The sequence below is a fragment of the Aythya marila genome (assembly GCF_965140915.1).
Source record: "Aythya marila genome assembly, chromosome: 2".
NCBI lineage: Eukaryota > Metazoa > Chordata > Aves > Anseriformes > Anatidae > Aythya > Aythya marila.
Genome location: NC_139043.1, coordinates 36,559,192 through 36,573,368, shown reverse-complemented (window position 1 = coordinate 36,573,368; position 14,177 = coordinate 36,559,192). Strand labels below are relative to the sequence as shown.

Genomic DNA, 14,177 nt, shown 5'->3' with positions numbered 1-14,177 from the left:
TGTGCTGGGGTAGCACCGAGCATAAAGAGGGCCTCTGTGTCCTCGGGGGCGCAGACAGTAGCTCGCACCTGAAGCTGCATGTTTGTCTGGGTGAGTTCTTCTGCTTTCTTTTCCAGTGACATCACCCAGACCTTCCTCTTCTGTCTGCAGCGCGTGGCAGCGGCTCGGTTCCTCTCCAGAAATTTCCGCCTCCTTTCATCTGGGTCTTCATCCACCACCCTCCTCCGGCGGCCTCCGGTGGGCTGCGGCGGCTGTATCGTCTGCGTGGGCTGCATCTGCTGCGCCGCTGGCGAAACCTGGCGGGGGAGAGGTCGGACACGGTGCTGAGGTGTGGGGAGAGGTGGAGGGAGCGATGCTGGAGGGAAGAGAGGCATCTCCCATGTGGGACGGCGGGCTTCCTGGCAAGGGCTGGGAAAGGCATGCCTTGAAAGACGCCGCCAGATGCCACCGCTGTTAGCTGCTGGCAACGAGTTGCACCGGCCAAAGGGGAGATTTTTTGAAATGATTCTCTGCATATTAGTAGGGAAAATATTTTTCCTCTTACGGTTAGTTATTAAAAACATGTCACTTAGGTACTTTCTCTGCCACCACCTATTTCAAAGCTGAAACGTCAAGTTTCTCTCAGCAGCTCTTTTAATCAAAGCAGAAGACTGTAGGGGCCTTATTTCTGTCTCTCTCTTTTTTTTTTTTTTTTTTTTTTTTTTTCTCTCTCTCTCTCTGTTTTTTTGTAATTGCTTCCAAAATTTTGGGACATTTCTATTTCACATGCTCTTCCACCTCCATTCTCATACTTCAAAACCTCTGGAGATGGGAGCTACAAACACTTTTCATGTCTGAGGGCACTCTGGAGGCTACAGGAGTGGATGGTGGAGCCAGGAGACCTTGGTGTCCATGAGATGGAGTCAGAAGAAAGGATTTAGGGAGCTAAATTCAAACTTGGGTTTTGAAGGGTGGCTGGTATCCCTGCAGTACATGTAGGTACTGCCATATCCCCCTTTTCAGCCATTTCCCTTTGACCTCTTTTTGATGCTATACTCCTTTTTATTATTTTATTATTTATTTGACAGCAGACGTGAAAAAACAGTCCTATCCCCTCTGCTATGAAAATATGGAAAAATATGTGTTTATGCTTTTTCATGTGAAGGAAATTATCAGTCCTGCTGCTGAGAGCAACTGGCCTGTGCCCTTACAGAAGAGGCTCATGATGGGGACAACAGCCAACAGTCTGAGCTGACTCCCCGTGGGTGGAATACATGTCTGCATCCCAGTCAGGAATGAGCCTCAGACGTAACGCTCGGTGTTTCTGAAGCAAATGGTGCTGGGGAGTCACCAGCTTTTGGACCACTTTCCTGCCTTGCGATGGTGCGCATGCCTTGGGACCCCGGGCTCTGGATTTTGCTTGGGGCTCAGGACAGATTGCTGGCACACAGCTGGAGAAGCTGGTGCTGCTCATGCCGCTTTTGCTTCAGCAGAGTCTGGAACAGTCTGGAAACCAAAATTGTTGACTCAAAATTAATGCTGTTGTTCTGGCAAAGGCCCAAACCTTCAAGGTGCTTCCTTTTGACTATAGGGAGTGGACGTACTCAGTGCTTTGTCAGGCTGAGTTCTGAATTTCAACTGCAGCAATTAACACGTGTTTGCCTAACACATCTGTCTGTCTCAATTGAAATGATACTATCGTCTTGCAAGGTCGCTTTTCTGTCTAGAATCACCACACAAGCTGTGAAGAAGAGAACTGTTTGTTCCCTCCCCCAGCTGACTTGTGTCAATTACAGTGGCAATTTCATGTGTAATTATTCCGTGCATCTGATAATGCTTTTTGCATGAAGCCAGATTTATTCTCAGCTTTCAGTTGCACAGTCAGGGAATCTCCCTTGCAGGAGCAGAAGAAAGAAATAAAATTTTAAAAAGCTTCTAAAAATAAATTAGCCACCCCACGCTTTCTGCCTGATTCTTAAAATTTCTGTGTGTATTAAGTTCTTATGTTTGCAGGTAAAGTCTCCAGTCTTCTGCCCACACTGGGGTTGTCCCTCCACTGCAGCCGCCTGCTCCCTTCCCTGCCACAATGCCCTGGCTGCCCGCAGGAGATCACCGCCGAGGGATGCCAGCTGCTCCCTGTCCACTGGGGCCAAGCACGCCACCTCCTTAGCAATATGTCTGAGTGCAGAGGCCTCAGAGATCCCTTTTAATGTCAACAGAGCATCAAAGGGCTTTCATTTTCTCACATACAACACCTTTCCAGACTTCAAAGATCTGTTATTTATGTTTCTGGACACCAAAAGCTTTCCTTATCCCATTTCTCTCCTTTTTCATCTAGCATTAAAAAGTCTTGTTTCTTAATTCTCCCTGTCTGCTACACAGACAGCAGAAGGTGACTATAGAATTATTATATATTTTTTTTCCTCCTTATGGTCATTTTCTCCTGTATAAGTAGTGAGTCGGTTTGTTTTCAGAAGGTACCAGTCAGTGTTTGGGCAGTCAGCATGTGTTTTCAGAACAATGACAAAATCTTCCCTCCATCCCTGGCAGATATTAATTAGAAAGGCTGGCATTACATCACTAATAATGTCACATGGGACGATTAGCTGATTTTTAATAGATAAGTCTGATATGAAGAAACAGTAATGGGACCAACACAACAATGACTATAGTAGCTGAGGCAACACTACTACAACTTGGTAAAATAGCTCTTTCTCAGAACAGAATGTATTAGAAGGCCATTTCTAGTTTTATCCTTGATCTAATGTTCCTCTCTGTTCTTTGCAACTTACCATAAAATTAATACCCATTCACTCATTCTGGCAAAGCACTGGTCTCCCCATGTACCGAAATGGTATGTGAAATGCGTGAAATGAATACTGACATTACAAAAGGGTGTGGTGTAAAATAACACAAAGTTGTGACACGGGAGCGAATGGCCCACAGCAGTGTGGACCATGCTGCCTCTTGGCAGGCAGCTTGGAACCAAAGAATCTGGCTTAGGAGAATAAGGAGGTTAATAACTAGTAAAATGCACCATGAAATTAATGTCTTCTGGAGGAGTCTGTCAATACCATGAAGAATATGGATGCGCTTAAAAAGTAATAAGCATGTATTTATTGTGTTTCCCTCTTGCAGCAAACCCTTCCACTCTCCCCACTAACGCATCTGTTCAGAAATCATTATTGTCTTTGCACCATGGGAGTAGACATGCAACAAGGAACAGATGATCCTATGAGTCCTACTAAGCCTCATCAGCCATCACCCCCTGTTCACAACCTTTTGGTGACACTTACACCTATGGTCAAGGTGAAGACCTCCTTGATCCCTGGTGGGGCCCATTGCCTCCAGTGACACTGTGTGCCCTGAAAAGCTCATGTTACTGTGTGGGCCTTGCTCCAGAGACTCCGTGGCGCCAGGATGCATCTGGCATAGCTTTGTGGCTGCCAGTCAGTCCACCTGCCCTGGTGTCTGCCTGCAAGCCTTTTGGGGGTACCTAGCTAACAGGGAATGCAAAGCACAAGGAGCCTAGGCTGTTCTAACCAAAACGACTCAAAAACAGCTTCAGCAACACCTACATTAAGAAGGAAAGGCAGCTGTAGGTCATTGGCTCATTCTTAAAACTGGGAGTTTTTTTTTTCTCCTCACCTGCTGTAAGTGAAAATATGGACGTTTTAGCAGTGGTGCCCCACACTGTGGTATTGGACTCCACCACATGCATTAACATGTTTACCCTCCCAGCTCCTTGGTGAGGTGTCACTGCTATTACCCTCATTTTAAAAGCCTCAGAGAGGTTGAGTGACTTCCTCTACTGCACGCACAAAGTGCTAAGCACAACTTCACCCTTACTCTCTCATGGATCTCCTAGACAGCCGTCAGCTTACTTTTGGTTTCACTGTTATGAGATAATGTCTTTTTATTGGAGTTTTTAAACAACTCCAAGGAAAATAACTCATTAACAGATGGGAAAATAATTGAATTCACAAAGTAAAAACTGAACTAAACTTAGGAAAGCTCTGGACATCTTCTCACAGGGGAGTCTGCTGCTCTCTTATTTAGACTGTTTCTCTAAAGCTGACAATTCATTTTACATTAGCAAATGCTTTAGGGAAATCCCATGTGCTTGCAGCCTCTGCAATAATAAAGCTAGATGTTAGTAAATAGTTAATGTTGTGGGACACTGGGATGTCAGCCAAATCCTCTCATTTTCTTTAATGTTTTCTAAGAGCTTGTCTGAAAGGTATTTGCAAGCAACACAATACTTCACAGGCTGAACTTCTTACGGCTGGCTCTTTGTCCTCATTCTGTGCACTACCTACTTGTCCTCCTTAAATTTGCTCCCCAGACCTGACACATTACATTCACTGGCCACTGAGTTCTGTTTTTCTTGTGTGATCTCTCTGATGCAGAAACTTTAAATATCAGTAGAATTCCTCTTAAAAAATGCTCGCTGAAGTCCTTGTTCACTAGTTCGTTAGTTCAAGAAACATTCAGTTCAGATACTGAATTTCCCAAATTGCTGAAGCCAATATACCTGGTCTAAAAACGGAGACCTCCATCTCATTCAATGGAGACATTCACTGAGCTCTTATCATCTGAATCCAATTCAGATTTCCCTTCCTGATTTAAATCTCTCTCCTTGGACTGGCTTCATTGTCTCTTTCTCCTGACACAGTATCCACTATTGCCTGCACTCTTACCTAATTCTGACTTGCTCTCATATTCCACAGCTGGGGGCTGCCATCCCCTTCACAAGATCTGGAACCCTTTTTCTTTTCCTCTAAGCCAGTGTATCTTACCTTAAAACAATCTATCATCGCTATCTCCACTTTGACAGGAAATAAATATGTCATTGAGTTCAGTGAGGTTATTTCTTTACATACCACACACACACATTCCTTACTTTGAGTATGCATACACAGGGCCAGTTTACTTCACTAAATATTGTGCTATGCATTTCTGTAGATGGAACACACATACAGCTCTTTAAATCTTAGCCCGAGAAGTTTAGGTTCAAGCACGTTAAGCAACATATATAATACATTAATCTTCATAACGTACTTCATCCATAAAAGGATGCGTGGCAATTTTCAGAGATCAGAGCACAGAAAAAACATGTAGCTCCTTATTAAGTAAAATATTAGAAATATATAGGAAATTAAGCACCAGAATAAACTGTTGCTTCACTCTGTTTTCTGAATAGTGCTTCCCTGCCACCGGTAGCAGGCACTTACGAGCAGCTGGAGGGGCTAGTATCTATTAAGACATGCGTACAAGAAGAAACAATGGAGGCAGCAGGCTCTAACTCCACATAACAGCAAAACTCAGCGATGCAGCATGACATGAAGGTCTACCTGTGCTTGTCCGCCCGAGTGCAGGGGTGGGTGCGGCGAGGTCTGGTGATGTGCCGGGTGTGCGTGAAGGTGCGAGTGGGAGTGGTGGTGGGGATGGTTCTGCTGGTGATGAGGCTGAGGATGAGGATGGTGTGCTGGATGCTGGTGCTGGTGTGGGTAGGAGTGGTGAGGTGGCAGTGTCTGGTGCTGATGAGGATGTGAGTGCATATGATGGTGTGGCGTCTGGTCCTGCCGCGAGCTCATCATTTCCATCATGTGGCCCATGGTGTTCATATTCCCGTTCGACATGGCGGCAGGGTGGTGAGTCAGTGCTGCCTTCAATCTCTGGAAGAGAGCAAGGAAGAAAATTAAACATTTATGCACAAAGTTCTGAGCATTCAGAAGATTTCTGCTGTGTGGAAATGGTCCCTTCTCTTGTGTTTTGAGATTTATTTATTTTTTTTCCTGTTGTTCCCTTGATGAAAAGCATCTTATTTCAGTTTGAGAAAGAACATATTCTTGGGCTTTAATCTAGTTTTCCACTGTAAATATGTACAGATGTAAACATCTGAATTGAAACTTAACAGTTGCACTTTTCCTACTGTGCTGCTGAGGAGAAATAACTGGCTTTCATTCTTTTCTGTTTGGCCAGCTTAGTAGCTTTATCAAGCTTGTATCAGACCAAGAAAGGTCTGATGAAAATAAAGATGAAACAAAGTCTGATACTTAGTTCCCCTCCTTGTTACAACAGATTTTATTTTAATAAACATTGATAAATATATTGCACTGACAAGTGGTTTTCCAATTCAAAGTGCTCTACAGTTGTATTAGCACCCAATCTGCTTGGTTGTTTTTGCTGCTGTTGTTGTTTTAAATCAGAAAGACAAGAAAATAGTAAGGGTTATCTCAAATTGATCCACTTTCTTTGCTGAAAGGGTCAAATATCTGCTGTGTTATTGCATGCCAACCCCTGTTCTCGTGTTTTGTACTGGGTTGGGCCCTGGAGCCCTGACTAGGGCAATTTTCTCCTTAATACTGATGGGATTCTTTCACTTTTACCAAAACACCACCAAAGGGCAATGGGGAGGTTGGTAGGTTCTGAACTGCAGGATAGGGTCCTTGTGTGATAGATAACTGAAATACAGAAAAAAGAAAAAAAAAAGTTCCCTTTCAGCACATTTGCACAGCCACCCCAAAGCTGTGAATTACACTGGAATACAGCCACCTTGCTGATGTAGTCCTACCCTTCAAATTACTGAAATCACCAGTGTTTTTGGGGAGTGTGCCAAAGTTAGTGCCTGATAGGTGTCAGCTAAGAGAAGGGCTTCTTTCAAGTCTGTAGAAACCTCCTTCACATCCATAATTCTCTGTCTTGCTGAATGTAGCTCATTCTTTCCAGGCAGTTACCCAAGACTTCTTTTCACTTTGAAGAAATCAACATGCACTTGCTTTACTCTCACCAGTCCAAGCAATTAGTCAGCAGAAAATGGTAGGAAGAAAATGGAAGGAAGGAGGTTCACAGCATCACTTGATGCCAGACTAGCATGATTTGAATAACCCATGAACTAGCTCATAATTCATTATCCAACCAGACAATATAATGACGAGCAGACAGCTCATCAGTAAGAGATGCCTTCTACAGGAGAGCCAGCGAGAAAAAGTATGAGAAACAGAGGTGTGCTTTTCCCTATAGCAAGTGTTGTGGGTCACAGACGACACTCAGAAAATCCTACAGCCCGTGTGTCTAAGTCTTGCCAGTTGGAGGAGTGATGACCAGATCAAATTGCATTTTGGTTTCGTCTTTAAAGCAAAATGAACCTGGCAGAACACTCAGAACCTATATACAAGAATTTCAATCTAATTTGTATTGAAATAACATCTGTCTGTGCAATACCCCTGCAAGGCCATGGGTAGAGGATCCTACGTTCAAAGCTGCTGCCCTGTTCTACTTGTGCATCTGTGAGTGAGGAAGAAACAAATTCTTAACAACAACAACAACAACAAAAAGGAAAGAAAATGAAGGTATCATAGAAAAGGTTTTAGAAGGAAAAAAAAAAAAAAAAAGGAAACAGGATTGATCCAAAATATAATCCCATGATTTTTGTATCCCATACGTTTTTGCAGACTTTATGAAGGTCATTCCAGTGAGGCATACTAATAGATCCATTAATCCAAGTCTGGTAGCTCATTTCACTAATGATCAATTGGCTGAAGAAGACTTTAAAAAAGAAAAGATACTTTTGTAAGACGTATCCATGCTTCAGTTTGTATTAAGGAAAACTAGACTGCCGACTTAAGAAATTTCCTCACATAAAGCCTATCAAATTATTACTACACTATAGCACATGTCACAACCTGACAATCTTTTCAAACAGAGAACGAGGCAACCATAGCAGCAAGGTTATATACCTCTTACCCTACTGCTGAGTATTTACTTCTAAAGTCCAAAATGAGCTCAATCTGCCATCAACAGCAGTAACCTGTCCTGGGTATAAAATGGAGGACTTCAGCAGCTGTCATCCTTAACATTTCTGAGTTCAAGTGCTACCCTGGTAATTGCAAGCAGCTCTTTACAATGCTCAGAGTAACTGGTGTTAGCCAGGAGTGTATTCAGAAAAATACAGAAAACACCACATGAATCATCTGAGTCAGTCAGCACATCATTCTTCTTCAAAACTGGTTAAAACCTTTTTCACGGAGCTGAGCCACCACACAACACTAAACCAAATCACCAACAAAAGCTATTGTAACTTTGTTTTCTGAATCACAATGCAAAAATAGGTTCTCACTGGACAGCAGTTTTATGACCGATGAATACCTAACATAATCTATCAATGCTATATTTGTCAAAAATCTTTGGAACTGAACTGCAGCAAGTTGTATTCTAAACTGCAGAGTTTCAAAGCCAAAAAAAAAAAAAAAAAAAAAGAGGGAAAAACTTAATGTGCGAATAAACATTTTTTTTTTCAGCTGTAAAAACTGTGGCTTATTAGTATGGCACGACTTCAAGGAGAATAAATTATTTTGTTTTCTTTCCGTAGCCCCTTCTACCACATCCATTTATTTGAGATAGCAAATCAAGAGAGACAGCGAGAGGTCTGACGTGCAGCTGGTTTCAGTCAATAGGGGTCATTTCCATTTGGTCTGTGTATTTTACAAGCTCCTTGTTCACTGTTCCCAATGGGAGGGTGGGCCAGCTGCCCTGGATCCGAGTCCTGGTAAGAAACCAGCTATCTACCTCATCCCATCCCAACGCAGCAGCAGCGATCGCCCGGCCCTCGCATCTCTTTAACTTCATGCTTAGATCAGCTCTGCAGCAGCAAGAGCCCTGCATGCTCATGCACCCAGGGCAGCATTTATCTTTCATTAACGAGTTACCGCTGCCAATCAGACACATTTGGGGAACTATAAACTTTTTTTTTTTTTTTTCAGTCAGTCTTCAATGAGATCAATTGGTTTTGATGTTTTAGTTTAGAGCACAGGGGGAAAAAATCACCAGAACTTTGTGAACTCTTTGCATTGTGTATGTGTAGAGCTGGAAGGGAGGCTGCATTTTTGTTATTGTTCTTTTTATGTGTGCTAATTGCAAACAGCTGCTTTATTTTAGTGTCAAATAAAATGAGATGGCATCAAAATTGAGCTTACTGCACTGACTTCATTAGCAAATCAAATCTAGAATGAAATTATAACCCAGGACCCAATCCTGCAGCCATTCAGGTTTTCAGGAACTGTGTCATTGACCACACCAGAGCCTGGGGGCACTCAGCAACTCCCCAGATGGGGTCGAAACAGAGGACTCACCACTCAGAGCTGCTCTCACCAAAAATCAAAATTTGTGCTAACCTTAGTGATAATGTTTCTTAGAGACCAGTCCTCAAGTTCATTCTTTTTATACTACAATTTTCAAAAAAATTCACCCCAACCTGGAGATACCACTCAAGCCAACAAGAAATGCAGGTACTAATCTTATCAATCTTTTGGCCCTTACTGATTTTTATTTTTATTTTTAATTATTATTTGATCAAACTAACACATCAACCAACATCAGTTACAGCTGATTTCCACTCCATCATGGCATTTCCATTCATGGCAGCCGCTGACGCAGATGAGATGAGCAACCATTTGACAGAGCACAGTCTGTTTTGCCTCTGATCGAGTAAATAAAGAAAACTCCCTTTTGATCCTACAGGAAGCCAGAAGTACATAAATTCTCATGTTTAATGTTTAGGAGGAAACAGAAACAATGGATATTATTGCTCCACAGGTACATGTATTGTGTTCCCTGTGCTATTGCTCATGGTTATGCACTTAACTGACACATCTACTCCGAAGCCACCCCACTGGATATCATATAAGTTAACGTCTCAAATAAGCTATAATTGTACCCAGAATATGGTTTTCAGGAAACAGTTGGTTCTGAAAGTGTTTCTACCATCTTAAGCCTGACGTTATAGAGTAGTGAATTGCCTGATGTCTCTCTCTGTATCAACATAGACCACAATTTATTTGCTGTCTGCCAAAAATGGGCTGCAAGCATTTCAGATCATGAATGAAAAAGAATATCAGCTCCCTGAACACTTCTGCAGTTCAAGATTGTTTCACTTTGTAATATTTCTTCATCATGACATCTATTTCAGCGTGTTCTTGTTTTTTGTCCCACTTTTCTTTCTCAGAAATTGCTAGTCAAAAATCACCGGGATTTTTTCTGTTTATTAGAAGGGAAAAAAAAAAGATAATAAAACCGTCATTTTGGAGGTTGCTTTTCCACAACTAAAAACCCAAATCATTTTGGGGCTTTCATATTTATATAAATATTTGTAATATTTATAATGTTATATTTACAATTTAACAGGCTATAAATATTATACTATATTATATGCCATAATATATACATGAAAATAAACTACAATTTCCTCCCATTTATTCCGTTGTGGAGAAATGAAAACATCCCCTACAATTTTACAGATGTTACTACCTGAGTGGTCTGTGACTGTACCAGGCAATAAGCTATTATGTCATCCAGATGAATTTTAGGTTGGGACAGACATGGAGCCATGATTTTGAATGGGATTGAGCTCTTCTGAATAAGGATGCATTACTGTGCTCATTAAAGTGTTTCTTCCCTTTCTGGTCTGCTAGCCCAAATCCCACTGAAGTAGAGAAGGGACAAGACTAGCTGTAGTATCAGTTTAATGTCTGGTATATTCTTGTCAGGAGATTTTATCAGGTTCCTGCAGGCAGATGGAATGTGATCTCAAAGATATTTTCTTGTACCAGTGACTGTGATTCTAGTCCCTATTACACAGGAATGGAATAAATTCCATGCAGGGGATAGAAGAGACTAAAGTGAGATGGGAAATCAGAAATATATAGACATCAAACAACCCCACACGTCTGCAAATAGGTAACAACCACAAGGTGAAAATCTTGATTAGTCAAACTTCATGGCAAACATCCCATTGACTTCAGTGGCACCAATATTGCTTTCTCATCTGTGATGGTCAAATCCTTTTACACTAGTTCTCATCCAAACTGCAAACCCAAGATGAATACACAGAGTTGAGCTGGTGGCAGCTAAAGCCAAGAACAGAGCGTCACTCAGCATACGGCATGTCATCACACTGAATTCAGTCCTTTCCTCAAAGTGTGATAGTGGTGAGAAAACTTAAGCACAAATGCCACTTTAGTCTTTTCTAGCTGGCTTCTTACAAGCATTTCAGTGTCAATAACAGAAACCACTGTTTGCAAATGTTCCACTCACATTCATAAAAGCAAATTGGAGGCGATTCATCTCCAACCAATAAGTGAACTGCAGATACTTATGACTACATTTCAGAGACTGGCGATTAGAAAGTCTCTGATGCCACATTAAATGTTTTCTCCTTCATTTCTCATGCAATAAAAGACAGTCCTGCATATTGACTGCAGGAAGAGCAAAAGGTGTGTGAAGGATGTGAAATCCAGAACCAAAGTGACATGCACTAATGTAAAGTGAAAAGGGGGATGAATTTAATTCACGACTTGCCTGTAAACAGTGCCAAACTGCTAATCTTCTAATTATTCTCAGGCTGTTTGGCAAATCTGAATTATACTTTTCCTTTTCTTTGTGCTTTCTTGCCCACTTAGTCGGATTTTGTAACACCAGTAACAATGGATCGTCATCAAGCCTTCAGTAGAGCTTAGTTTCTAATAAAAACAACAAATTTGCTCCCTTGTCCTTCCAAACACAAACTGAATTGAACTTCAGCAGAAAGTAGTGAGAATCAACTGCAGACAATCAAACCAACAATAAAACTAATAGACACCATGCTGCTCAAGGACGGGTCAGCTGTAATAGCTGCTGCAGTATCTCCAAACTCAGGGCACGGAGAAGCCTGGCTTCCCAGGGACATCAAGACAAGTGACACCTTTCCGGACTAGTGCCAGTCTTAAATTATACAATGCAGGTGGCAGCCAGGGTGGCCCAAGGGAACATGGCCAGAACTGCCATTTTCCGGTGATGGCATGTCATTGAGAATGGCGACTCCAGGAAGAGCAGAAAGCACGAATGAGTTCACATCCCATTCCCACCTAGCAATTTCCTTCTCTTCATCTCAAAGCACCTTACCAAGGACACACGCATCATTATCCTTGTGCAATGCACCATCTTTTTTCAGGGTGATGAGTAGAAAAATACTGAATTCTTCGTGACTATTCTACATGCATTGTACTGAAGAAATAAATTATAGGCGAGACAGAAAATACACTGAAAATATGGTTTATGCTTCTCTCTATATATACTGTTTCTTGCATGAATCATTTCTCAATGCAGTATTAAACAACTGGGTTTGATTTGCACAGGAGTCAGGAAATGTAAAGTTCAAAAAATCAAACCCCTAATTCCCACAAAGTCTAAGTCAATCCCTGCATTTGTATCCTTGACAAGGGATATTTAATTATGTAATCACACAACAGACAGAGAAATGATTTATTACTGGCAAATAGTGTCACATAATTTCAACATACAATACCAATAGAAGGATCCAAAAAATACAACCAGCTTCTGTCTCATTTCCCCTCTATGTGCCAGAGTCCAAAAGCGAAGCTGCTACTTAGCAGCTACCTACCCCTGGAGAGGCAGGTTTCTGACAGCAAAAGGCCTGACAATTTGGGGATTAATTGATTGTGCCTGCAGTCAGTGGGCAGGCACATATCTTCATCCTCATTCTCCAAATAGACAGTGTTTTGCTTAGTTACTCTGCAAGATTTATCATTGGTATATTTTCATATCATGCCTGCCAGGTTATCACCTGTGGAAAACACAGAAAAGAAAAAAAAAAAAAAAAAAAAAAAAAAGGAGGTGGCAATAAAAGTGCTCAGTATTACACCCTGCAAAGAAGTGGCAAAAGTTGGGCTTGAGGAAACCTGAGCCTGCAGTGCTCATTTTCCAGATGTGTCCTCTAATGCCCATATTACAGCCTACTCCAGAGCTGAAAGACAGCACGTTGGACATGAAATTCTGACAAGGGGCTGAAGCTCCGGTCTTCCTTGCCCTGGCAAGCAAAGGCTTCTGAAACCACGTTCCCATCTTCTAGTACAGTGAAAGCAGGAAGTGTTTGCACAGTGCTCCTATTGCTATATATAACTTCTTGAGCACATAATGAACACTTCTGAATGTATTAAATGAGAAAAGTGGGAATTGAGTTCAGAGGAAGGTTGGGATTTGAATATACAAGCCAGATACATAGCAAAGCCTCACATCAGAGGACTTTTTAACACTGAGAACAATGTTGTAGGTCTGAGTATTTTAATCTGTACTCAAAGATCAGACTGGATTAGCACCGTACAAATTTCTCTCAGCAGAATACTGCTCTGAAGTCTCCAGACCCCTTGAAGAGTGACTTCAGTTTCTTACAGAAGATGCAAGCTGCTTTCTTTCTTTTTCCCTCTCACAAGCATAATATATACACTAAGGACATGAGAAAGGCCGGTTCAAAGTCCTTCTCTGTCTGAAGATTTCTGAACTTTCATCGCCCACCTCTCACTAGGGCTGATTATGATTAAGTCATTCATATTCAAAGAAAAATGCCATCCAAGTATATAAAACTTGGGTTTTTTGTTGTTGCTGTTCTTTTTTTTTTTTTCCTTCACTGGTGTGATTTTGAATACTCGTTTTTCCTGGATTAAACCCAGCACATTTAAAGGGCTACTAGAAAGCCAGAAATGGGATACATGTGCAGTTAAAAGTGCTTTGATTTCATCCCAGATGTGCACTGCTCAAGGGCGTACACACACACACACACACACTCACACAAACCCATTGACTGTGTATAGGCTACGATCTGATCTGCAGATTTTGTTTCAAGATTATACCAACCAGACTCTGAAATGTAAAACCAAAGCCCTGACCACTTACAGTCATTAGGGATCCCAGGGCTCTTTGTGAAAGAGTATTGATGATCATTACCCTATTAGCCTGACTGGAGAATTCAATGCAGGTAATTAGACTTTGTCTCACCACCACATAGTTTCAGGTGAAGTTATTTTCCCCCTTAATTTCTAAATTTAAGTGATTCCTGAAATATTTTTCAAGCATTCATCCTTTTTTTTTTTTTTTTTTTTTTTTCCTTTTCTTTTTCTTCTGAAGACTAGAATTTAAGGTACAGTACAGAGACATATAAAATTAGAATATTCTTATGGGTTATTTCACACATTCATAAAGCTGAATAACAGCATTTGACACCCCCTCCCCCCAAAACAAAACAAAACAAAATCAAACAAACAAAAAATCTTTTTAATTCAGCAGACAGTTTTCAATTATCTGCCTAAGATAACCTAGTCATTAGTGACTTTTTAATTTTGTGCACTCGTGTATCACGTGTAGTA

General features: G+C 41.4%; 1 protein-coding gene across 5 annotated transcripts in view; it reads right to left on the bottom strand.

Moving 5' to 3' along the window:
* CREB5 (cAMP responsive element binding protein 5) overlaps positions 1-14,177 on the bottom strand; it is a gene marked incomplete at its 5' end in the record, with an annotated part of 257,184 nt that overhangs the window by 5,922 nt on the left and 237,085 nt on the right. For all 5 annotated transcript variants that reach the window (XR_014316827.1, XM_082752545.1, XM_082752544.1 and 2 more), the window contains 2 exons: positions 69-296; positions 5,334-5,657. Coding sequence is in view for 4 of the 5 variants with exons in the window: in XM_082752545.1 (XP_082608671.1) it covers positions 69-296; positions 5,334-5,657 (552 nt within the window). The remainder of the gene's footprint in view (positions 1-68; positions 297-5,333; positions 5,658-14,177) is intronic.